The sequence below is a fragment of the Euwallacea fornicatus genome, chromosome 27 (assembly GCF_040115645.1).
Source record: "Euwallacea fornicatus isolate EFF26 chromosome 27, ASM4011564v1, whole genome shotgun sequence".
Lineage (NCBI taxonomy): Eukaryota > Metazoa > Arthropoda > Insecta > Coleoptera > Curculionidae > Euwallacea > Euwallacea fornicatus.
The window spans coordinates 2,165,308-2,192,704 of NC_089567.1; the positions used below are offsets into that span (position 1 = coordinate 2,165,308).

The 27,397-nt window shown below is 33.3% G+C and overlaps 1 protein-coding gene across 7 annotated transcripts in view; it reads right to left on the minus strand.

Moving 5' to 3' along the window:
• Positions 1-489: 489 nt before the first annotated feature.
• Cip4 (formin-binding protein 1-like Cip4) overlaps positions 490-27,397 on the minus strand; it is a 78,625-nt gene continuing 51,717 nt past the window's right edge. The window contains exons 4-14 of one of the 7 annotated variants that reach the window (XM_066297093.1): positions 20,840-20,984; positions 20,618-20,779; positions 17,975-18,259; positions 17,697-17,924; positions 16,214-16,240; positions 11,210-11,402; positions 9,679-9,765; positions 9,514-9,619; positions 9,345-9,431; positions 6,775-6,944; positions 490-3,868 (exon numbers count right to left, since the gene is read on the minus strand). In XM_066297093.1, the coding sequence (XP_066153190.1) occupies positions 3,708-3,868; positions 6,775-6,944; positions 9,345-9,431; positions 9,514-9,619; positions 9,679-9,765; positions 11,210-11,402; positions 16,214-16,240; positions 17,697-17,924; positions 17,975-18,259; positions 20,618-20,779; positions 20,840-20,984 (1,651 nt within the window). In that variant the 3' untranslated portion in view covers positions 490-3,707. Of the gene's footprint in view, positions 3,869-6,774; positions 6,945-9,344; positions 9,432-9,513; positions 9,620-9,678; positions 9,766-11,209; positions 11,403-16,213; positions 16,244-17,696; positions 17,925-17,974; positions 18,260-20,617; positions 20,780-20,839; positions 20,985-27,397 lie in introns of all 7 variants that reach the window. The other 6 variants (XM_066297095.1, XM_066297091.1, XM_066297094.1 and 3 more) reach the window with 6 other exon arrangements.

Consider the following 27,397-nt stretch of genomic DNA (forward strand, 5'->3'; position numbering starts at 1 on the left):
AACAACAAATCAATTAAATAATTTCTATTAATGTAGTCAATTAGATAATGCACAGTTTTATGTAACTAGTGGATATCTGAACGAGTTACGTAAAATGGGATTTCCTAATAAATTTCACACCTACATCATTTTAGAAATTTAGTCCCATTGGTTTACTAAATTACGAAATAATGGTACCTACTATGATTATCCAACTAGTTACAAAACGAAAGCTACCACTTGCCATCCCGAAAACTGTTTTTTTATTAGGCGAAATTGCAGAAACTGATTTAAATTACGTCATCATTACCACGAAGTATTTTAACACTTTGAAGCGCTCAATTGCCACGCAGAAGACCATAATCAAAAATGTATATGGATTTTAGACGATGCAGGACTGTTACCTGTGTGATCAGAATGCGACTTGAAGAAGTGGATCTTGGACTTCAACTAAAATGTTGCTATGCAGTTTTTTATTCCAATTCGAACGCAGCATTACAGAAAAACAAATTTTCATATATTATAGAATGCTATATTTTACACAAGTTCAGTCATATTATACAAACACAGAAATGTGAAAATGGAGCAACCGGATTCTTCTATCCATAGATACAGAGAAACCAACGAACTGCATTTTAAAAATGATAAGATTCAACCTGGTTATATTCTTGTATCATATCATTCTTTTACAATAACAAGTAAATATTTTTCTATGCAAATATACACGAATATAAGCCACGCATGTTAGTCTTCCCTTGGTTTTTATTCACTACAAATTATTTACGACTCTAAATGACGTCGGTGAAATGTTTTCAAGATATGAGAATGATAAATTTACGATGAAGATATGGTGAAGAAACTCTTAGAAGCTAAATAGGAGAAAGAACTCTTAGAAAACAAATATGATAAAGCCCGACTTTCAAAAATTATGAGCAAAACTAATTTGGCCATTTTCCTTTGAAAATGAATGTTAAAACGACTGTATAATAAAAGGGTTTATAAAATAGGGTCTTAGCTTTAACACTACTTATCTTAGTTATATATTTTACAAATAGTATGTATATTTAAAATTGACAATATACTTAATACATTTGCTTTTTACTCGTAATAGTTTTAATAATGAGCATAATATTTACCGAATGTTTGTTTTTGCAAGGCGGCTCCTCCATCCGCAAGATGCTCTTGCAAAACATCAAAGATGGCTCCAAAATGAGCACTAGTCGATCATTTGAGAAAAGATGCAATTAGACAAGACAAATTTGATTAAACTTACGGTAAACTTACAAATCCTAATGAATTGTCACGTATCAATGGAAAAAATGCAAATTATATATATTATATTACTTAATTCGCAAAATATCAAGATATAAGTTCACAAATTTGGAAGGAACCACCTCTCCCAAACATCCAGTAAGCCTGGAGCCAATGAGTTAATTTCCACACTTGGGAAAAATGTACCGCATTTAGAAGAGATTCTAACAAATCAACAATAATTATGTTATACAGGTCGCATATCTAATGACAATTTTGCCTGTTCGGCTCGACCTGCGAATCACATAATAAATATCTAGAGCTATTACTTATTTGAGATGAAAAAACACACATTAAGTGCCAAAAAATTCAGGTAACTTTATAACGACAGTTTCTATACAAACTATAACACAAAAATTATGACATACAAAGACAGATCACTGGTTAGTTCTTGTCTTTCCAAAGGAATTACATTCCAGCTAGAATTGCTTCACCAATAGAAAGCTTTCACTGATCCTCCACTGGTCTAAGTAATACGTACATGGGTCCCAAAGATATGAGAAGGTCCAATTATCGCACTAATCATTATTATAAAGACAAGTAGAGCTAAAAGGACATTGCGCACCCGTCTAAAATGTTGGCGACGTTGCTCAGACAACTGCTTAGAAATCATAATCAACTTTTGGTTCTTAAATAAGACACCCTAATCTTCATTAGTCTCACTAAAAAAAAAAATTAAAAAAGGGGCTAATTTTTTAGATTTCCGATCCAATTTTCTCTCTATCAGCGGTAAAACGGAAAGCTCCAAAATTTAGAATATAACAAAGAGAAAACTGCATCGATCAATTAGAGAAAAATTGTAAATAGGAAAAATTTAGCAAGATACAAAAGTTTATAGGGGCAAGATGACTAAATTATATTCTGGGCTGCAGCACTTCCGGTTCTGCCGGAAGTGAATGTCGACTTGCTTATTTTCAAAAACAGAAAAACTTATTGTTATATTATCGAATTCTCCTCAAAATTCTACAAATTTTACATATAATATACCCTATTCCGATTATCGACGGATTTCGAAGCCCACCACTGGATCTCGTTTATATTATGAGATACGAAATCGCTTCAAATAACGCAATATTGTGCAGAACACTTCATAAGAATATAATAGCAGACGGTATTTTTCCTGTTTCTCTCATCCAATTCCAAGCTATAACCGTACGAATGTGCCTTAAACACATATGGAAATTCGTATCTCTATTGTTTGTGGATTTAAAAACTTCAATTTATCCTAGGCTCAACGACGGCTGTGAATGTAAGCTTCTGTACAGACTGGAGTAGCTATCGCTGTTAATATTTCAATTTAAAGATTGTTAAGTCTGTCGCGATTGTACAAAAGAACGCAGCAAAGTTGCAGCCATGGCAGTAGCCGGAGAGCTTCTCAGACAGACAAAGTGGAAGTTCATGACATGGTATTCCACTTAAAAAAAGTAGCTTCGGTAGTTGTCTGCTTCTAAATAAGCCTGCAGTATTTGGAACAATTTTAAAATCTGTCCAAAATGGTTTTCTTACAATCCTCTGCACCGAATATGTGAACTACCTTATATGGCAAGATTTGACATTGCATATATTAGATGAAGTTGATTAAATCAGCACAGAAGTGAATAAAAATGTCTTTAATAGATTTTATTCAAACTTCAACAAAACCTGACAATGTCGGCGATACTTCTGCGTGGATGCGGAATGTCAACATATTTCTAATGCTAACATTTCATCTACATTGTCCCAATGATTAGCAAGATAAAACAATTAGGCTTCTGCATATATTTCATTAATTTTATATAAAATTCAATTAACTTCAAGAAAAACAGGAGACGAAGATCATATCTTAACTCATTGACCCCTGGTTCGGTGTTCCATAGGGTGTTCAAATATTAGAAAATATTACAAGACAAAAAATATCAACGATTAGTAAATCTACAAGAGGGAGAAAACTACCCAAGAATTATTAACAGAGGACGGAATAAACACATATTAATTCTTAAATTAAATACGTTAAGCTTTTTTTTTTAAATAACTTTTTTAAACACCCTATAAGAATACAGAGAAAAAAGATTGAAACGTTGAAACTTGTGGAATAAGTCTAACAAAAATCTGAAGTTTAAACGTTCCAATTTGTGGGCAATTTTGTGCTTATCAATATTAGCGAAAGGAATTGTTTTGAAATAAGTTTGATCATTAATTGTTCTAGAACATTATCATTTGTTTATACTATTTCATTATATTCAAGCGATGAAAGCGCAATCTAAGGGCGTCCAGTCAGATTTTTGCTGAAAATGGGCGGGAAAAGGTGAGCAACTCCAACACCAGCACTTTGAACGCGGAAAAGAACTGCGCACAGCAAAAAACGGACACAGCGCACCCTAAAATATATTGCATCGAAGCCATAACGAACAATTAACGTAACCCCTAATTGCGCGATTCTAAGTATTAAATACGCTCGTTTCTATATACGTGGTGGGCACGAAACCTTCCTCGAATTCTCCGTTCATTCTGCGTACCCTCGTCCAACCATCACCCTGGTCCGTTTCGACTAAATGCAGCTCTTCGTCTATAGACATTCGTATGCTACCCTCACTTGTAGCTGCAAAAAAAAAGTTAAGTTGGTTTTATTCTACATTTGATTTGTCAGGAATGATAATCTTTTTCCTTAAATACAGCACTAGTATATTCATTTATAGATTTTAACTTTTTATTACAAATTCGTTAATGAATTACATTAAATACTTTACGCAAAGTTTTGGTTCTTAATCATTTCTTACAAATTTTTCCATTAAATTATTTGGTCCAAAGAGATTCAAGAGATAAACAATAGATCCTGTAGGATAATGGTTACTATCCTCATATCATTTCGCGTCACTCAGTGGTGCATATGTATGTGGACTATGTCACATGGAGTAAAGTAAAAAATCCCCTGTTGGTGATGGTTTCTACTAATTTACGTTAACAACTATAACAAAGGATAACAAGTTGTGACAATAATTATTCCCGAAGGGTCTTTAGCGGAACCGTCTTGGCTCTCGTGTCTGAGTGTTCTGCTCTCCTTTGGTATCACCATTGCCTACCTCCCTGGTCCTTTGTCAGCTGCATAACGTGTGCCGCACACACGTTTTCCATTCCGTGTCCACTTATACAAGGCATAAATTTGCCCATGTGTTTTTTTTGGACAAAAGGTATTCTTTTCCTTTTGCCATAACTCACAACGGGAGGTGGACAATGATTGACTACATCCTGAGAAATCAGAACAGACCCCCCCCCCTGCAGCACCGCATGTCACCAATGTCACCTTGAATTTAACATGTGAGATTCAATATTTGGCTAATTGTTTGTTTACTTATAACCAATTTGTTTGAAGCGGAATTTGAGAAAGTCATAGATAACCACCCATTGGTTCTTCATGAATTATTGGTCCCAACAATGTGCCGCACCCACATACTACCATATAAGTAAAGAATACGTATAAGTTTCTTTCTATTATTAATAATATTACCTGTGATCTTAAACCCTGTAAACAGTGGTTCGAGGAAGTCCCAAGTCATTGCCAATTATTCTACTTCTGCGATATTGAGGATCATGGATATAAATAGTACCGGTGGTTCTCTAACGGTGCGCCAAGTATATAAGAGTATATAAGAGCACGTGTGTTGTAGTAGTAGTGCCTATGTGGATACCGCATCTCATATATCCTTGAAGATATGGCCACATTTTCCATATATTCTAAATATACTTGTAATTTGTCGACAGAGTCTTCGTTTGAAACATACATATTGAGAATTAACGAGATGAGGAACAAAAAGAAACAAGAAACTATAAACGCGATTGTTGTAATTCAAATGAATGCGGCGTCAGCTATGATCAACTTCAAACTTAGACAACAAGTTGAAACTCATTTTTTCGTTAACTTCAAAGATTATTTAAGTTCCAAAACTCGTCAGTAGATCGTGAGCGCCGCGAAGGCTAAATACCAGAGATTCCGGATAAAAACCAACATATTTTCTAACAAAAATAGAGATATCGGGTTGTAATTTTCAGGATATAAGTGGCATTTTACGTACTTGCTAACTAAATTGCCAAACGCTTATCATTCCTTTTGATAATTGAAGAAAATTTACAAAAATTTCAAACTTCACAATAAAACGTCTTTTCAGGGTTTTATAACTAGCATTCTCCAAACATTTTCATTAATTAAAATAGATTGTCTGACACATCTTTGGATAGAACAAAACAGCCTTGTCTAAGAAGTCACCACTTCTTTAAATCCTGTGATCTGCTCTCAAAATACTTAAATTTTTACCTAACAACATTTGCAGCGCCATCAACAGAAAACTTGCATATATATAAATAAATAATTCATATACAAAAATTACGCAGAAACTTTCCATGAATAAAACTGTGACATCGTCAGTACACCTTTTTATTGCATTTTCTGCAGTCATTTGACGTATTTTCTTTCACTACATGAGATACACAATCGAACGGTGAAGTTAGGAATCAAAAAATATTTCCAATATTTTATCTTGGTCACATTTATCGTGAGATTTTTTATTTCAAAGCTTTATCTCCAATAGTTTTAGAGATACAGCCGGCGTTCTTTGTTAACGCAACACCCAATACACATAATTAATATTTTATGAATACACCATGTGTATTTGTAATAGCATTTGGATTTCTGGCAAGCATTTACAATTCTTTGTATTAAAATATTGTCATTTTCCGGCTTCGAAATATAAATTTATTTTGAAGGTACCCCTATTGTCAAATATCCAGCGAAGAAAGGTGCGGTGAACAAGCCATAAATTTGATCTTGTCCCTTCTCGCTGGGTTTTAATGGGCTCCACTTATCCATGGCACCAGGAATTTTTGCACAAAATAATACCATGGGATAAGACGGAATGAAACGTAGATGAAAACACCATAGCACGGATATCTCCATGATACCACAGACAACTACATAGCTAATGTTGTTCAAATTTTTCAAATTTTTAAGTTAAAAATTATTTTAACATTAACTGGTCACACGTCATCGAAATTCATAAAATTACTTTCTATCAGAAAATGTAAAAAAATGCCGAGTTCTAACTAAATTCTGAAGTTGATCCCTGAAGAAGAGAAAGTTGACTTTTAAAAAATCAACTTTGACGTTGTTTAATAGTGTGAACCATATAATTTGATTTGTTCTTTAGTTCATCAAAATCCGTTTATGAATAACTGAATTACAGTTTTGCTTAGTACTTATGAGACTGCCGGTACATTCATTCAACAGCCGGTCCTATTTGAAATCCATACATTATATTTTAGGAAAAAATGCCAATAAGACCCGTTCAAATATTTCAAGAACGACATGCGCTAGCTCAATTTTTAAGATATCTAAAATGGGCTTGAAGCTTTCTAAAACTCTTCTAGATTTTGTGACTTCGTAACTTACCCACGAAGATCCGAATGGTGTGAAATCAAATTTATGACACGCTGCATACTCATTAAGGAACTCACCTTCAAAGGGGTAGAGCGCTCTACAAATCCCTATAGCGGGCAACATGTCCGCCTCGTAATACTCGCTTTCAGGATCGCCATGATTCCCATCATACTGATCCTGGTCCGAGTCTGCGTGGTGGAGGGACGTGTGAGACGTCCCCAGGCCGCTTTCGGGACTGTTTGAACAACTACGTCAAATATGGTCGGATTAAATGCGAGCGGCGAAAGCAACAGCCAATGAGGAATACAATAATATACACAATACTTTAATTCATATGTGTAAGTGGTATTATGACAGCATTAAACATGAAGAACGTCCCATGCAAGGATATGCAATTCAAACCTGCAAAGTCAAGGATAATAACACTTAAAGCAAGAACACGTATATCTCCGTATTTGTCAAAGTGACGTAACCATCAGACGTACACTCAATTTTAAGCGTACAATAGACGTAACGATCCGTAATAACGATTATAACATTAGAATATCCGGAATTACTTCTCAAACTATTATCAGTACTAGAAGTTTCTGTTCTTAAAGTGTGACTCAGATTCTAAGTCTGAAACTAAAATCTACGCAATATACAACTCATGAGAAAGTACGACAAGTCGTGTATAAGGATATGTACACGAAGAAAAAAATCAGTTGTCAAATACAAGTTTCTTATGTGTAGTCTGACTTTGACTTTATTTTACAAAACTTTTCAAGTCCAACGTAACAAGAAATCCCCGGCGTTTACGGAAGTCGGTAAATTTGCGTTAATGACGATTGTGCTTTAAGTGTTCAACAAGTTTTGCACATGACGTTCGTAAGTAATAGAGAGATATGGAAGTGCTTGTGTCAACTTGACACTTAAAGCATTGCTCGATGAGGTTCTTAAAGCCTTTGGCCTTGGTGGGATTAATGCTATCGCATGGGTAATTTAGGGCACCATTTCACCAAGCTCAATTTAAATTTCACATGTCGGCAATTGTCCTAGAAGGTGTTATCAGTTCGAACTTCAGAGATACAATTAAAACACTTCAAAAGTGTGTATATTAGTGTGTCTCATTCTGTAGGTAGCCATTGCAAATGTTTTCTCGTTGGGTGCAATATATTCCAGTCTTTAATATCCATAAATCTTTAAATTTTGCACTACAAGTAGAGTTTAGTAAAGTTATTATATATACAGCATCTTCATGAGAGAAAGCCCCTTTACAAATATTTTATTTGGATATTTAAAAATAACATTTCTTAAAATTTTTTTTTAATATATTTACCCTATGTTATTATTTCTGTAAATAAGGCCTTAAATCTGATTTAAAAAATATACAGTTTCATGATCTTATTTTCAGCAAATTAAGAATTTCTATTCCATAAGAATAATATGGTAAACAAGGAACACTGTTACAGTTTTATATTAGCTAGTAAATTAGTAATACTTTCGCTGATAATATTATCGATTAATCGTGTATTGCATTATAAACATACGGGTATTTCCTGCCTTGAAGTGATTTCTTTATGAGGGTTTATCCGGTATTTTTAGTGATTGAAAATTGTTAAAAAGGTTGAGTCTCACAGTAGGAGTCTGTAATTTATTTTGGTTTAGCGCGAAACGATAGTATTATATACATATATATTTGGGGCACATAATTTTTTTTATAAACTCGTTAATTGGGCGTATTTAGCGCCTTCAGAACTATTAAATAAAGTGAAATTTTAGTTCATTTGGTAAGCATTTTCACAGCTTAAAACACCAATACGTTTTTTCACTGCCAAACAAAAAAAAGGTTTCTGTATAAAGAACCCTTAAAAAGTTGAGGTAATTATACTTTGGCTGTTGTTATAGTCTCTTTTTTTCGCAGTTTGCCTGTTTCGAGTTCTTTCATTTCTCGGGATTATACCACGGGCAGCTGAATAAATGTCCTACCTCTACACAGCCTCTCACATAGTCATTTTATATAGAATTTATATTGCTCTCTTGGAATGTAACCTCAATCCTCTATGAGCACTGGTGAGATTCTAATAAGCCAATAACTTTACATACTTATAAATTTTATATTTAATAACTAACTTACAATCGATGATAAGTGTTATTGATGTTTTGTAAGTATTCCGCGAAAACTTTTATGTATTTTCGCAAATGAAGGTGAATAACTTACGATATCGAGATAAAGGCGGTATACGGTATGTACGTATACAGCGGTAAATAAAACAAACAAACCCGTAGGTTTTGTAAAATATTAAGAATCCTTTGAATAATAATTAAAAGGAATCAATCATAACAATATCGCTGCACATACGCCTATATTATGGAATAGAAACTCTTCATTTACGTGAAAATTCTGATAAATCGACTCAGCACTTCAATGTTATAATTTCACTTCGACAATGTCATGTATTATTTTATGTGATATGGCATTTCAGCAGCAACCTCAAGTTAGCCAATAATATCTCTTAATTCAGCTAAAATAAAGAAAATCTTTATCGAGATACCGCTTGTAGTTATTTAGTAAGATTAGTGCCAATTATATTTCCCATATCTCTCTAATATGAATTTGGGAGTAAAGCACCGCAATCACCCGAAAGCAACACCACGGAAAACCTACCCGTGATGCAATTGCGGCGTTCCTGGTGCGCTTCTCTTGTTGTGATTTAACGTGGGATTTGCTACGCTACTATCACTGGCGGACCTGCTTCCAAATTGAAAGTTTAGAAGAGTGCCAACACACTGAGATTAAAATAAGGAGAATTTCAACTGGTTTAAAGGTAACTCACCTACTGAGACTATCGTCATCTGCAGCACTCCCCCCACTGTTCCTATGGCTTCGAGATGCCCCGTTTGTTAGTCTCGGACTACCCGTTGCGGAGTTGTTCTGATTCCCTTAATTGGTAAATTTAATAATAAAGTTTAAATACCAAACTATATTATCGAATAGGTACCTCTGATTACTTCATCCAAATAACCTTGATACCGCACGAGATCTTGTTGGAGTTTTTCTAACCTATGGCTACATTCGTTCAGTTGACCTGAAAATTATACTTTATCTATTAAAACAGTACACATTTATTATACAGATTATTGCACTGAAAACAATGATTATAGAAAAACTACAATTAAGAAAAACATGAAAATTAGGCACTATACGAGAGCCGATAGTGCTGCTACGAATAAAGTATAATTAATATAACGGTATTTCTGGTTATAACGGGTGTTACAATAACAACGCAAAATTTGAATTTTCAATAAAATATGATTTTCTGAAGTAAAATACTGAAATATTTTTCTATTTAGAATATAGGCATTTAGGAATTAAGTATGAAATAACACATGCGCATCCTTTGCACTCTTTTGATTAAATTTTGACAATCTGTTTTGTATAAATGTGACAGCATTTGTTGTGTACAGCGTGCAATTTTGGTCTTTATTGTTTGGGTGGTTTTAGATTTGTTGGCGTAACCATGAGATTTTAAAAAATTCGAAAGAAAAAAGTCAAGAGGTATCAGATCACATGATCGTGGAGGCCAATTCTTTTTACGACGGCGGGAGACCAGGAAAACTGTCGTATAAGATCGTTAATGTTTCATGGGCGGTATGACAAGTGGCACCGTCCTGCTGAAATCACGTTTTCTCAAGAGCAATATCTCACAATTAACGGATAAGCCACTGGGTTAGCATGTATCGATAATGTTCGTCATTTATCATTATTGCATTGCCTGATTCGGTTTCAAAGAATCCTGGTCCAATGATTCCTCCAACTCAAAATGCACACCAAACAATGACATGACTGGGATGTATGTGTCTTATGAATCGTTCCTGGTAATGACTCTGAAGAGCAACAAATTTGCTTATTCATAGTCATCGACATGAAAATGAGCCTCGTCGCTAAAGATTATTTTATTCACAAAATCGGCATTAATTTTTTGCTGTTCATTGAGCTAATAGGTGAACTCTATTCGTTGTGCATGATCTGTAGGCAAAAATTGTTGAATCAATTGGATTTTGCAAGGATGAAGATGTAAATCTTTTGAGAGAATACGATGAAGAGCGATTGTTGAAATGTTCATCTCTTGCACAAGTCGACGAATCAAGGTTCCTGAATTCTCGCTCACACTTTAGCAAACCGCCGTGATATTCTCTTCTGAACGACCAATACGAGGTTGTTTTGTGTCTGTCACATCAATGTCACATGTTTTTACAGTTGATAAAGTAAGAGCACTACTCCGACCGAAATTCGACGCACTTTACGAATTGTAGCAACCAAGCTTTCACCTTTTTGATAGTAAGATTTACCACTCAGGACGCTTTATTGTATCATATATAGGAATTATCGTTAACTTGCTCATTTTAAATGAAATAAAGACGAATTGTTAGCAAGATTTCTGTGGCGGTAATGACCATGTCCAGTGTGGGTATAATTGCATGTTCTTCCATTTATTCCGAAGGAAAAAAGTGACCAGGTCACGAACTTACTTTCAATAGTCCTAGGATCTCCAAGGGCGGGATTGCCCTCATATACTCCCTTCATTTTCATGAGCCCTTCTCTGGCAGCCGACTCTTGCGATATTTTCAATTTGATTTCATCCATTTTCTGTTGTAACTTTTTCCGTCTTTGATTAGGAGGTAAATCGCTCAGATCATCCTTTGCGTCAGCAATTGCAGCATTCTAAAAGGGAAAATTCAGTTAATTGTAATTTCTAAGCATTCCTCACGATGTGCACGATTATTGTACGGGCGAAAAAGGACGCAAAAATTCACTTTTAAAATATTTAGTTATATCGGGCGACGAAGTTGTAGAAATCTAGAAGTGTTACAACTCATAAATTAATTAATCTGTATACATCAGTGAAATGAAGAATCGTCGTGAAATGAATTTGAGTATTATGGTATAAAGGGTCCTGCAATAGTGCGGCAGGTTTCCATAGCTTCTATATCAATAATGTTAACTATTTTTTCTCCTGCAACATTACACAGAACACAAAGGTATATTTCCAGAAATCATTTAGGAATGTACAGGGTGACCCTAAAAAGAGTGATCATATGCAATTTCATAGTTTTAAAAGAAATCATGGAATTTTTTGGATATTTTCGTAATTATCATATTTTAAGGTTAATTTATATAAGGTGTCCAATGTTTAAAATTTACTGTTTCCGAGTTATTCAGAAAATTTTGATAGCTGCATAAGTCCACGAAAATCGATATTATGGACTAGTCACTGTGAATTTCGAAATTAGTCTTTTGGAGCTCAAAGAAAGACTAATAAGCTAAGTTTTGACGCGTTTTAATTAAAAAATAAATCCTCCACAACCGCCGAAACAGGTCCTCTAAGTTACATGATTTCACACTTCAATAACTTGCTTATTTCAAACCAAGTATCCCAATTTTCTTGACGACATGTGTTCAGAATTCAAAAATTTATAACTTTTGATAACATTACCTTATGTGTTAACCCACCCATTTCTGAATTCCACAAAATCGGCCCTTTTTGGCTTCTAACTGTTTTGATAATCATAAACAATGTCGAAATGACAACAATATGCAACATTTGGAAATAATAAAAAATATGGAAATATTTATTTTTACATAAAGGAATATCTTATCTACTTAACTCAATCAACTTTCTAACTGAAAAAATAAAAATTAAGTAATTTTACATTCACATTACATTAATCTAACTTAATAATTAGTTTCATCTTAAAAAATATTAAAAATGTCTCCCACCTTGTTTAAAAAATTTATCGATCCTAACCGGAAAGGATTCATTCAGATTTTGAAGCATTGCATGGGTAATTGTAGCAAAAGTATAGATAATTTTTTGTTGTATATTATCTTATGTAGTCGGAGGTTCTATGTAAATAGATTTTTCGATATACTCTTATAAAAAATTATCAGGTTTTGTTAAATCAGGGAACCTTGGAGGCCATACAACTGGTCCAACCCTACTAATCCATCAATTTTCGAACGTATTACTCAATATGGCTCTAACTTGCGACGAAAAATGTGGAAGAGCGCCGTTGTATTGAAACCAAATATTCTGTACTTGAATATTTATTAATAAGTCCAAGTAGTTTTGACTGTTAAGACGATTATCAAGAAAATAATGACCTACTACATAATGTCTAAGAATTCTTCCCCAAACATTTATCGACTAAAGATGTTGGTAATTAATTTTCCACAGCATAACAATGGAAATTATGCCTATCGATTCAACCATTATTGTGAAACAGCTTCATCGGAATATAAAACGTTATTAAAAAAACAGGATTTTCCCATAAACGCATTCTATGCTGCGTAGGTCATTTTTATTCAGTGGCTGATGTAGCTGAATGTAATATGCGCAGAAATTATATATATTTTTTTATATATTCTCTGCACTGACCTCTTACTTATTTTATCTTTTTCAGTAATTCGTGTCTGACTAATGTTTGGATGTTCAGTCACATTCAGCACCACCGTCAATTCGTTAGTCTCACTTCTGACAGTTTTCGTTCTTTCCTGTTTTTCATAGTTTTAGTTTGCAGAAAATGCTCCAATAATTTACTAAAGTTGACGGCTTTTGGTTGGCGTCTTTCCGGGAATTCACCAGCATAATTTCTACTGGTAATAAAATAATTTTTTTCACTTTATCTCAAAACAAAAATCAAATCAATCAATTCTTGCCGTGAAAAATTAAGTTTTTTAAGTAATAATATTCGCAATTTTTGAATGCAAATACAAATAAAAATCTAGAAACTCCGAAACTATTTATTATTTTATATCCATAATAAGCGGATTTAAAAATTGTGATAAATGTATTTCATCAGTTAAAGTAAATGTTAGAGGTCATGAAAAATATCAATTAAAACATTTAGAAGCCAAAATGGGTCAATTTTCTGAAAATCATACATTGATGGGTTTAAGGATGGGGTAATATTAGCAAAAGTTGTAGATTTTTGAATTCTGAACACGATGCCGTCGAGAAAATTGGGGTATTCCGTTTGAAATAAGCAAGTTATTGAGGTTTGATGTCATGCAATTTCGGAGATCTATTTCGACTGTTGTGGAGGACTTTTTTTTGTTAAATTAAAACATGTCAAAACGTAGCTTATTAGGTCCTTTTTGCGCCCCAGACCGCTGATTCCGAAATGTACTGCGGTTTTTGTGGAACCTTTCAGCTGTTAAATTTTTCAACTTTATCCGAATAAGTTCGGAAAAATAATTTTAAAGATAGAAAATTTAACGAGAAATTCGAAAATAAGAAAACAATTTGTTTCGTTTAAAATAACGAAGTTGTATAACGTCATACTTTTTGGGGTCGCCCTGTACTGTAGAAAATAATTTCTGAAAATCCGCCTTAATGTGTAGTGTAATCCTGCAGAAGAAAAACATTTTTAACATTATTGGTATAGAAGCTCCGGAAATCTGACGCACTATTGCAAAACCCTGTACAGTTTTTCAAACTATGCGGCTACTTGTAAGGTTTAAGAGGTTACAACCTTCACTTATCTGCCTGGAAAAGCTTCTGTTCAGATATTGCCTCATATGTATATTGTCCAAATTTTTGTACAGTAATATTGGACTCTATCAACAGCAATAATAATGTACTCTTATCAGTTTCCAACGACTCTCGATGAAGTAGTATGACAAGGCAATGGAATAGTTTAGCTTTGAATTTACCAATACAACATACTATAATTAGATTCTTTGAAGTTTCGTCCTTTTTGCCCCCAACGGGATTATTGGGGTCAATATAATGATGAACAGATATTATTCACATTACAAAAATGGAATGGATGTAAATTAACACCTAGTGCGAAAAAAGCCAAGCTTTTGTATGTAACGGTCTGAGAATTGTTTACTTTGTCATTATATAATATTGGGATTGTCGATTTTGAAGACAGTAAGACAATTAAATTATATCAAATATGTTATCTTTGTCCAGTTGACTTACGTGTGAAAGAAGTCGTGAATTTTTCATTTCTTTACAGACAATGTTGTATGATAAATTTAATAAAGAAAATTTATATGTGATACCTAATCAAAGAGACAAAATTTTCTATAAAAATTATCTTGAAGACAAAGTTAAAAACACATTAACAATGTGATACTTAAATCCTTAAAAATAAATAACTTAGTCCAGATCGTTAGGATGGCTTTTGTATAAGAAATGTTAGCAGGACAATGGCTCATAACCGATTGACTTTATCGGCCCAAAAATAACTTTTTATACAGTACAAAGAAATTAATTTCTTATCAACCCTTCGACAGCACAAAAATAAAAACATCATAATTTATATAGGGTGCCTTATAATTATGATATATAGCTGAACTACAGAATTTTCATGTAAAAATGTTAAGATTTATCGTTATTTACTTATATTGAAAGTAGCAAATAACTAGAATACAGGGTGTTAAATCTTTAAAACTATTTATTTTTTTTAAATATGTACATGCTGGAAAAAATCGAGTTTTACACAAAACCGCTCTTAAAAAGTAAAAAAATAATTTTAAACTTTAACTCTCTGCATAAGTTATCACTAACATTTCGGCATAGGTAAATTCTTTTATTTTTTCAAAAGAAATCTATATTGTAACTGTATATCGTTTATTATGGGACACCCTGTAGATAGAAACGAGACAATATTAATCATTTCGTAATTTTACGTTACGAATTATCTATTTAAGTTATAACGGAAATATTTTATTAACAAAAATAACATATTACTTAGCAACAAAAAGATTTTAAAATGCGTTTGAAGAAAACTTGATTAATAAAAATTAATTTACTGATTGGATTGTTATCTAAAATGCACTAAGAAAATAATAAATTTGTCATAAAAAGGCCAACAAGGAGCACAAAGGAATGAACGATAACAAAATATCACTAGCCAAGTTCATAATTAGTCTTTTTTGATATAATCTAATTGGCTTTACTTCTCTTACGGCTTCATACTCAAATTACTTCGGTATGCAAATGTTTCTTCATCGTCTTTTCCCAATGATGACTTATACATTTGAAAAATTTTATAAGAATTTAAGTAGAGATTCTGTCACATAACTATTAAGAAAATTCTAAAATTGCCGTGGGAACTAAATGCCACAAGTGGACTTAATAATTTTGCAAAGTAGATGTAATTTCCTTCGACTCTCATACTCGGAAAAATGCTTTTCGAAAATCATATTTTGATTACGATTATTTTTAATTTGTTAAATAGTTACCAACATACAAAAATGCAAAAAGTGAGATGGTGGTTTACACAAGTGATGTTAACAACAACCGACCTTTGCAGCAGTTTAAAAGGCCTTAAATATAGTACAAAAAGTATTTGTTTCCTGTATAGGCATATTTAACTGCTACTAAACTTACCAAATCAATTATAACAAGAAAGGCGACTTATGAAACATATCAAACGACGATGAACATGAACAATGTTTTACTCAACTACTCTTCTAAACAAATACGGACATAAAAATTAAGCGGTTTCGGAAACACGTACCTTTATCGCCATACAGACCTCTGTAAGCTTCTGAACGCATGAAAAAATAATACAAAGCGTTAGCGAAAATTGTACTAAAAATTATCTCAAGAAGTTGGGGCCAAAGCCCTAATAAACAAAGGCGATTAAATCGTAATAAAATATAAATATAATCATAATCAAATGAAAGACAATGCAGGAGAAATTGTGCTGTTCAGTTTTCTAGTAATTATTATGCAATGCTGGCAATATTGCAACGTGAAAAAATGATCAGTGTATTGTAGTCGCATTCACAAACATTAATTCACAGACACAAAGCCTAAATGTTAATTTTAATCCGGCAAAATTGACATGGCTAACAAAAGATATTTCCAACACGAAGAAGATATTCCTTTAATAGTAAACTATTTGGAACTTAGGTTTATTACTTGAAAATAACAAGGTTTGATGAACCTTGGATTGACGGATATCTAATGTTTGCCCTTCTGCCTGCGTGCACTACTTCAAAGTATATGCAACGTTTTACTTACTATATTAAAATAAAGTGTCATCGCATACATGGGCGCCAGGGAAGATAGAATCGGAAATAAAAAGTTAATGTTATTTATCAGAAATGTTGATTAATGGTAATGTTATAAAATGGGATGGTTTTTCATTCATGAAGAGCAAGGAATTAGTTACTATCCACAATGCTAAAATAGTTTGGTCGTTTATTACGGAACTTATTTTTCACAATTTCAACGCATTTATACAACGTGTCCAAGATAAGAATGGGAATCTTATATTACAAATATAGTTACCACACATACATTTCGCAAATGGGGACAAAAGATCCGTAAATGAATAGATAAAAATAAAAATAACTTAGTCAGCTTAGTGCAAATCCCGTTTCGCAATTGATTTAATTTTTCCTCTTCCTTTATTGACTTTAAACAAACAATAATTTAGAAATTGCAAATGGAGCTGATTAGAGTGAACACATTTGGAAAGGCATGAACCCCGGATACTATGCAAATGCGCATAAGTACTAATCGTATTGTTCTATTAATTTTAATTGTTATAAGTTGAGTCAGTTTTTTTTTCAATATGGAATAGTACAGGGTTGCAGTATCACTCTTAATGGGCCAGAATAACTGCAAAGTTCTACAACAGCGTTACCCTAATTTAACTTCACTTGCAGCCGAAATTACCAAGATTCCCATGCTTAAACTTGGAAAAAGATAATCCATGTGGTCCATGTGTACCAATAAGACTTTTTGAAAACTGAATATTGGTAAAAAATGATGTAACCTGATCAAAAACAAATCCGGTCATTTTTCCAAAAAGCTCAGGAAGATAAACTATCATACGCACAAGATACTAATAGAAACCAACTACAACCTGACGAATACAGGAATTCCAAATGGAAGTGCCGATGACTAGGACAGAAATTTCTTCAAACCACAGATTTGCATGTATCGATCATGAATTCGTATTAGATGAAACTAAGGTGAGTGGTACTTACCCCTCTGCTTCCAAAAATATTAAAAATGCCGGCCCTCTTCTTGATCGCTTTGCCCGTTATGGTCCCTTTTACCGTATACCCGCCATCTTTGATTTTGCCTCCTAACTGTATGTTATTCAAATTATTAGAGCTCCCGGAGTCACTCCCGCCCTTTGACAAATCCTCAAAGGGAAAGTCCTCTGGAGGTTGAAAACCTGATTTATACTTTTCAATTACTAACAAAGTGTCCTAAAAAAGCTTGGTTTGAGATTCTTCTAAAAAACTAGTCGAGAACGCACCTCTTTTTCATTAATTATGTCCGCAGCCTTTAAGATACCATCTAGACATTTGTTGATGATGGGAAATACGTTTCGCTCTATATCTACACTACTCCTAATAAAGTTCTTTATGTTTTTGATTCTTTTTTCATCCAGCTCCTGCAGTTGCCTGAAGACTTCGGGCAGTCCAGATCGGAAGTGTTGCTTCTGAAGCTGGTTGGTTTGTTGAAGTTGAACCGCGTACTCGTTTTTGGCTTGGTCACAGGCCTGCGTTTTTTGTGCCATACTTGTTCGATGCTTTTCCACCTATTTAACAAATTTTAAATGGTTTGCTAAGAAGATTAAAATAGTTACTAACCCTACAAGGCTAATAATGAAGAAATTACCAGCGGGAACCGTATTAAATATACACGGCGGCCCATTTAAAACGGTCTACCTGAAATATCTTGAATGAAATCTTTTTTTTCGGAAAACTCCGTCACGCGTCAATTTTGTTTTTAAGGGGGGCATTTTTAGATCATAAATTCGTAGGTGTAGAATCATACCCTTAAAATGGGTGGCAACCCCTTCGAGAACCTTAAAAGGTCATCTGGCACATCGAATAAAAGGAATTTCAGTTCTCTTTACAATATACCGAATTTTTTTTTGCTCCGCCTTTAAATATTGTAAAAAAAACATTTTAAAACATCTGTGAAATAAATGGAAAAAATAACTACAACTTAATAATAATAAACTCACTAATACTTCAAAAAATTATGTTTATCATCGAATTCTTAAGATAAGGTGATGGGTTTTGTTAGCATTAAATAAGTAGTTTTGTTCCGAATTTACACTAATCAGAATTGTACCGCGAAGTTTGTCGATTCATCCGACGATTCAAAGCATTATGATTTACACCACTGTAGAGAGAATGGAAATTGTTACCATCTACTTTAAAAACAATGAAATAGTCCGAGAAACTGCAAGAATTTTTAATGGAAGGCATCTTGGTAAAAATCTGAACCATCCCTACATGATGGATTCAATATCTAAATTCATGTAGACTGGATTCGTTGCTAACAAAAAATATAGAAAGCGACACATTCTTACCAATGAGACTGCACAGATTGCAATTTTGGGACATATTCAATCATGTAAATCAAGAAAAGGTTATTTCAAACACCCGTGAATTCGAAACACCGTTAGGTGTTCCATGTATTGATATTCAGAGGATCTTGAAAAAGCATCATTTTTATTCCTGTAAGATGCATCTCATTTATGAGGTTAATGAAGATGATCCAGATCGCCGTATACAATTTTGTGAAGTGACCAGTCAAAGCATTTTGATCAATTCCAATTTTTTATATTCTATATGTTTTTCTGACGGATGCACATTCTTTATGAATGGTTTCTTCAACAGGCATAATTGCCTATATTGGAGTGATATGAATATTGTAATTATAAAAGAACAGCGTTAACAGCATTCAGAAAAATTTTATGTATGGGCTGCAATTTTGGGAAATTGTATTGTTGCACCTTTTTTTCTCGCTGATAACCTGACGGGTGAATCTTACCTCAAACTGCTTCAAGACTTCATTTACCATTACATTGTGGATATTCTTGAAAACGACGATCAAATCCCAGAAAATAGTGTATTTTTTCAACAAGATGGCGCTCCGCCACACTATGCAGTTCCTGTACGTAACTTTTTGAATCAACATTTTCCCGAACACTGGATTGGTAAAAGAGGTTTCATTGAATGGTCTCCAAAATTGCCTGATTTAACACCATTGTACTTTTTCTTATGGGGTCATTAAAAAACTGTTTATAAAACGTAATCTACCTCTTTAGAAGATCCTCGCCACCAAATATTGATAACATATGGTGAAATAACTCCCAAAATGCTACAAAATGTTCGTGAAGAGATTGAACAAGGACCTTGTTATTATATGGAAGTAAATAGGTCGCAATTTGAACACTTAATTAAATGAAACATTATTTAAAAATTAATTTTTTCGATATATTTCTTGTAAAGAGAATTGAAATACCTTTGATTTCATGTACAACTTGACCCACTGTGCCATTTAGGATTCTTGAAGGGATTGTCACTCTGTTCAGGGGGATGACTTTACACCTATGAATTTATGATCTAAAAATGTCTCTTAAAAGTTAAATTGATGTGTCTTGGAGTTTTCTGAAGAAAAAAAATCAATTCAAAATATTCCAAGTGGACTGTTTTAAATGGGTCACCCTGTATATAGATAATTAACACAAGTACATCATGTACATAACGGCCGTGTATCGCTCAATATTTTTTGTTATATCGCACTTATCGTTGAAAGGAAAGTGCTACCAGATTATAGGAACACATTTACTTAACTGTATAGATGCAAGATGTGTTTGTAAGGAAATATGATAATCATGTCAATGATGTATATAAGTGGCAGTACGAGATTCGCTGAATAAAATGGAGAATTTGGAAGTTCCAAAGGAAATATTAGAGAATGTATTATGGAATTAACCGTGTATGCTATAAGAAACATTTTAAACTTTTAGAGTGCTTTTAGATTTAACGGTCGGCGTTTATTAAAAGTGTGTCTATTTTGGAGTATGTTAAATGTCAATAAGAGTATGGTGATACGAAAAGTTAAATAACAATGATATAAGAAGAACGTATTAACCTACCTCAGCTCTAGATAAATTGAAATCTGCATCAGCCTTTTGAAAACCTTCAATGGCCTTCTCCGCCTCTTTGAACGCTTTGTCGTATGCCTTCTTTGCCCTCTGTAACGATTCTATCTGATTCTGCAACGTTTGCGACAGTCTGCTGCCCTCTTGTAGTTGTTTCTACAAATGCAGATATACATGATAATAAGTTATGCAATACCTCAAAAGTAAAACACTAACCTTTCGTTCCTCCCTTAAATCTTTAACTAAAGCAGTCAGTTCCTTTATTACATTTGCTTGGAGATCCTCTGCAACCACTTCGTGTTGACCTGCCAGATCGTTTATTTCATTCATTAAGACTTTGAATGCCATGCATGATGTAAATCTGCAAAAAAAATAAATGGTTAACGTTATAATTTAAGATCGAACAAAAATAATCAGTATTAAAGTCGGGTCTTCACGATAGATCTATGAAAGCTCGCGAAGTGATATTTTCCACAAACTTCGAATTTGGCGGCAGTGCTGAATGGAGTTAGCCAATCGACTCACAGCGGAGTTCCGGTCAGAAGAGAAGTGCGGTAAGGACGCTTTAGCACGTTTTAGGGATAATCTTTTACATTAACTTCGTTTTCTTTGTAAGTTTGAGTATACAGGGTGTTAGAGAAATAATTTTCGTAAATTCAATTAATTAATAAAAATATTATTTAACAAAACAGTTCCTTACAACAGGGATCCAAAAACTTAATAGTAAAAAAAAAAGAAAAAATTGAACTTGGTAACCGAAAAGCTATAAAAAGCCTTAAAATTTTAATAGAATGTTGAAAAACGTACTTAACAGATGTTAATTGTTTGATGTGTAACAAAAAACGTTAAATTTATTCCAAATGATGCTCTTAGTGATTGGTTAAATTTACGAAAGTTATTTCCTTAACACCCTGTATATCATAGTAAAATACACACACAGTTAACAAATGGAATTAGTAGCAACAATGTTTGCTGTAGTTTTATATTTACAAGGCGTAGCTGGATATATTCAGATATATGTCATTTTCTGAAGATTTCTTTGTTGCACAGCAAAATTAAAAAAAAAAACATATATGAAACTCATTCAGAAATGCTATTTTATGTAACTCGTGTCACATTGCGCGATTTCGCTTTGCTCGTCCCATTCATTACATGAAATCATGTATTTCTTAACTGGTAACTAGAATATACATATATTTTATACCTTTTATAGAGCATATTTTTTTGTCACTGTTAGCCAAATACATATACTGATTAATGCTGTTTTCAGCCATATTTGTAACAAACTGAAAATTACACTTTCTGCCGCTCCGATTTCAATCGGATTTCAGTTGATTTAGAGGAATTTATCAACATTCTGGGAAATATACAACATGCACTTTCACAAAGAAATTCGAATATTCCTAATTTAGTCTTCACAAAATAAATAGTCCATGACTTAGAATACAAATCTTATATTACGTAGGTATGCCGGAATCGAAGCTTTATGCTTTCTTGACTGGGACTTCAATAGAATGTGTGTACCTATAGAGGCCTATACTATAAATACTCTTATACTTGTTAAGGCGTTATTACGCTGCTGAACTTAGAAAATCAATTAAGCAGATTGTTGTTACCATAAATAATTACCCAGTGCCTAATTAGTCATAATATCGGAACACATGCACAACCTTGAAAGTGCAGTTACTTTGGATCATCAAAGCAAAGTTTACAATCCGAATGTCTTTCAAGTTAGTTATTATACGTAATAAAGAGCATCGGAAGGTAGTTATCTACAGAAATGAACGTATATATCTACTTTAATCAACTTCAAGGTAAAGATTCTATCAAGTGACTAGCGATCAAGAAGTAGTGCTTATTAGATGTAAATAGGAGTATTACCTTTAAGTGAAGATGTGACCAAGATAATTCTGGACAACCAACTCCGAACTATTGGTTGATTTGGTACTTACATCCGCCCACAACTAAATGAAACGAAGTGAGGCTATCCATACATACGTTCTTCACACTGATTTCCTGACCGAGGTTCGCTGACCAGCGCGCCGTGGGCAACCTCTTTTATAATCGTTAATAACCAGAGGGTATTTAAAGCCAAATTAGCAATTTTGCTTGAACGCTGAATTTAAATGAATAACAACTGTGAACAAACTTCGTTACTTATTAAATCTCCTGATGAAATATCAAACGTTTAAATTACAATAATGAAGAAGTACATGGCTTGAATCAACGTACCCCATGTGCCAATCACCCCGAAGTCATCCTAAAAAAAATTCCCCGAAGGAACTGCTTACCTTGTAGTACTTCCTGACAACGATTTTAAATGGGGCACACTGTAGATACCTTTCAAGTCTACATGCTATTCCGAACATCGCTAGATAGTTAACTGTAGTAGATTTTAATTAAAAATAAAACTCGCATTTATATTTATACAGGGTGAGTCGGGAGGATCGTGCCAAACTTCAGGAGCGTGTTGTACATGAAAAATAAATGTAAAAAAACTCAAATGTTGTTATCCGGTTTTCGTTTGTTTACAAGTTATAGCGTAAATAAAATTAAAACATAAAATTAAAAAAAAAATTATAAATTTCATAAGAAATTCCATAAATTAACGTTTGGATATCATAGTAAATGTTCAAAAATATTGCCATTAACTTCTAAACATTTTCGGCTTCGTCTATGAAGAGCATTCGTTGCGCTCCTGATCGTTTCATGTCTTTCTTTAATGGCAGCTGCAGCATTTCTAATGCGTTGAATTAGTGCATCTTGAGTGTCCACTTTTACTCTGGACACTTCAGTTTTAAACCAACCCCACAAACAATAGTCTAGTGGTGTCAGGTCTGGAGACCTTGGAGGCCAACTAACAGGGCCACCACGACCAACCCAACGCCCAGGAAACGTTTCGTCTAAATGTTGCTTAACCTTTAAGTTTTAATTTTATTTACGCTATAACTTGTAAACAAACGAAAATCGGATAACAACATTTGAGTTTTTTTACATTTATTTTTCATGTAAAACACGCTCCTGAAGTTTGGCACGATCCTCCCGACTCACCCTGTATTTCAAGGTGTTAAAACTTGACAGAAAATAGACGGTTCTATTCAGAATGATATGGAGAAAAGAAATTTCGCTACTTTTTATACTTTTTAATTTTGTCACAATTTATAAGGGTGAATGCACCACCCTAAAGGTTATAAACAGCTACTTGGTATATAAAAAATATCTTTCATGTGAAATCCTATACTCCTCCTTAAACATCTAATTTGAAAAATTACAAGGGTAAGGACAAGGGTAAATACTCGACAGAAAAGCAGTCATTAAATATTCTATTTATTTTTTTATATTATCATCAAAATATTTTACATGCGCCACTGTAGGCCAGAAAAAGGGACATACTAAAAAGGTTTTATTTTTCAATAAATGCGACATATGGAGGTCTCGAAAGGCGTGATCATTGAATAAAATAACAATTTCTACTAAAGTCATAGAACAAGACATATTTCGTCACTTAAACTTCTTTCCATTTGTGAGCAAATTTCATGCATTTGGTCTAGTCTCTCCCCGCGAAAAAATCGTACCGCAATTTGAAATCCATAGATAAAAAATTTTAAAAAAATAACGATATCTAAAAAATAAAATACAGAAAATATTAAATGAAAGAATAAAGTCAAATTTTAAGTATTTTTATTCTTAAAATTTTTTAAAATTCTTTAATTAAACTGTGTGATTTTCCTTGATTCTTTCCCCGGCAGTGACATTTTATCGGGATTGTGGATACGTGTGTGTCATTTCACACTTATATTGCTGCTTAAATGATGTACAGTGACAGTAGTCAAATTTTTCACATAGGTGAGGGTAGAAATCAAGTAAATATTAATCGGGCTAAATTCCTGCGTCAGTGATTCAGATATTGAAATTAAAACTTCAGCACATGCATATTAAAATTTGAGGTTCGTTTGGGTTGTAACCACGCTCATATATCAAATTTGGCTACTGTCGCTGCCTGTTATTTATACTAGGACAAAGGCATTTATTTTCATGACACCGCCAGATTTTTAATAGATTTGAATAGTATATAAATAGTAACGACAATCGAGGAATAAAAAATAGGTTAAAAAACAAGCTTCGTTTTCACCTTTTATCAGTGTTTATGAGAGCAAATGGGGTTAACAAGACTGAAGAATGAACTGGAGGTCAACACTAAGCACGCCCACAAATTATTGATGCTAGTCGTCGGTTTTTTTTTTTTTTTTGAACCGAAAGGAAGAAAATTGAATTTCTGAAGGTACCACAACCAACTAACGGATATTTTGCAAAATCGATAGGCGAAGAAACACCAACGAAGAATGAATAACTCTGGTGATACGGGATTCATTTGCAAGTTTAAGTTTTTATTCCGTTTCCCTCTTGTCAATACTTTAAAAACCATGGACAAATTGCCTAAAATCCTAAACTGGGACTGTTAAGAAAACAACACAAATCTAAACCTCCGACCTTGCTCCGACTTAATGGCGATTTTCTGCGGTTATTACTGAAAACGAAACCGATTGCGCAGCTTATTATGTCATCGCTGTTATGAAATTAATAAATGGGTTTAGAGATTTAGATCTGTCGTGGAAATTGATTAAGGCCGCAAGCACAAAAAACTCGGTGTTGAGGCTAAATAAGCAGCACAGGAAAGACAGTTGTTTGGTTCATTAATTGGTTCTGCAGAGAGGATGAAAAAAACCGAGGTTTTCTGGTTAAATGACTCTCAGATGTCGAATTAAATCTATACAGGGTGATTCATGTAGCCCATGTTTTTTTATAAAACTACATTTGCAAATGTTAAATAATTAAAAAAAAAACAACTTTTTCAAATTTGGTATAATCTGATATGCAGTTGTGGTCAAAATAATAAGAGCGGTAGTGTTGAATTTCAATATATTATCGCCAAATATTTACTAAATAAATTACATACTTTGCAATGTATCACCAATATAGAGTAACGTGTGCTCATGAAAAAAAATGTATAAAAAATAAAAATTATTAAAAACCGCAAACTTTACAATATTTATTAAAAAAATATATGAAATTTTTCTTGGCCAATAAAATAAGAGTATACACTTCTTTTGAGAAAAAAAATTGTAAACATGAACTTTCAACAAAAAAAAAACAAATATACTTTAGTATTTCGTAACGTGTCCCTTTTGCTCAATTAGGGCGGTGCATCTCTTGGGCATAGAATCAATTAGCTTTTGACAAAGCTCTACCGGTGTGGCGTACCAGATTTTTTGAACCTCTTCCCACAAAAGCCTTTTATTCTTCTTTTATTGTTATTTCTTTTAAATACTTCCATAGGTTTTCAATTGGATTCATGTCAGGTGATTCCGACGGCCAGGGCAACACTTCAATTTTATTTGTTACGAACCACTGTTTCACAACTTTGGCGGTATGTTCGGGCCGTTATCGTGTTGATAGATCCAATTTAGGGGCATATTAATTTCGGCCTAGGGAAGCATAACAGCTTCCAGTATATCCATATAAATTTCTTTGGTCATGTTTCCTTTAATCAGATGTAGCGGACCTACACCATTATAAGAAAAGCAGCCCCGCAATGTGATGTTTCCTCCACCATGTTTCACAGTTGGTAAGGTATTCCGAGAATTTAGTTCTTCATTTTTACATCGTCTAACATACCGTTTTCCATCGGATCCAAACGAATTTATTTTGGTTTCATCACTAAATAAAATGTTTCTCCAGTTACGATTGTAATTTTCATTTAAGTTGGATTTAGCAAATTCTAATCTTTGCTTGATGTTCTTCTTGCTCAAATGCGGAACTTTTCTTGCCACTCTCCCATGAAGATTCATCTCTCGTAAGCGTCTTCTTACAGTTCTTGTACTGATTGGTAGGTCCAGATCTCGTTTAATGCCAAAAGATGTAGAAAAAGGATTCTTCACTGCTTTTCTTACAATTCTTCTATCCATAGATTTGCTGGTTTTTGCTTGGACGGCCTCTACGCTCTGTTGGTATTTCAGTTAATTTTTGATTCCTCCAAACTTCGGCGATAGCACATTCGGATCGGTTGATTACATCAGCAATGAATTTGTAAGTTTCGTTCTCACTTCTCAGTTGCAAAATTATACGCCTTTCTTCAGCACTACAGTGCTTTGCACGACCCATGGTGATACTCAAAACTATACTAAAGGTTAATAGATAAACGAAGAATTGTAAACAGATAAGATTTACAAAAAATTAATCAACATTCGACCAAAATAAAAATTAAAAACAGAACACTCTTATTTTATTGGCCAAGAAAAATTTAATATATTTTTTTATAAATATTGTAAAGTTTGTGGTTTTGAATAATTTTTATTTTTTATACTTTTTTTTTCATGAGCACACGTTACTCTATATTGGTGATACATTGCAAAGTATGTAATTTATTTATTAGATATTTGGCGATAATATATTGAAATTCAACACTACCACTCTTATTATTTTGACCACAACTGTATTTTATCTCTTAAAAATAGATCCGCTATTGTAGTTTAGCCAATTGTATTTGAAACTAATAGCAATATTAATATTTCAATAAAACATCCAGTAAATTGAGCCACTTTTGGAATTGCATCGAAATTTTACGTAGGCATCAAGTAGTATACAATATTCTGATCTTCAACCACTGCCGAGATAATGAAGTTTTATATTTTCTAAAGTCGAAATTTTTTAATGGTTAAAGTTGCGTAAAAACTGATTAAATATCTCTACCTTAATTTTTCAAGACGAGTCTAA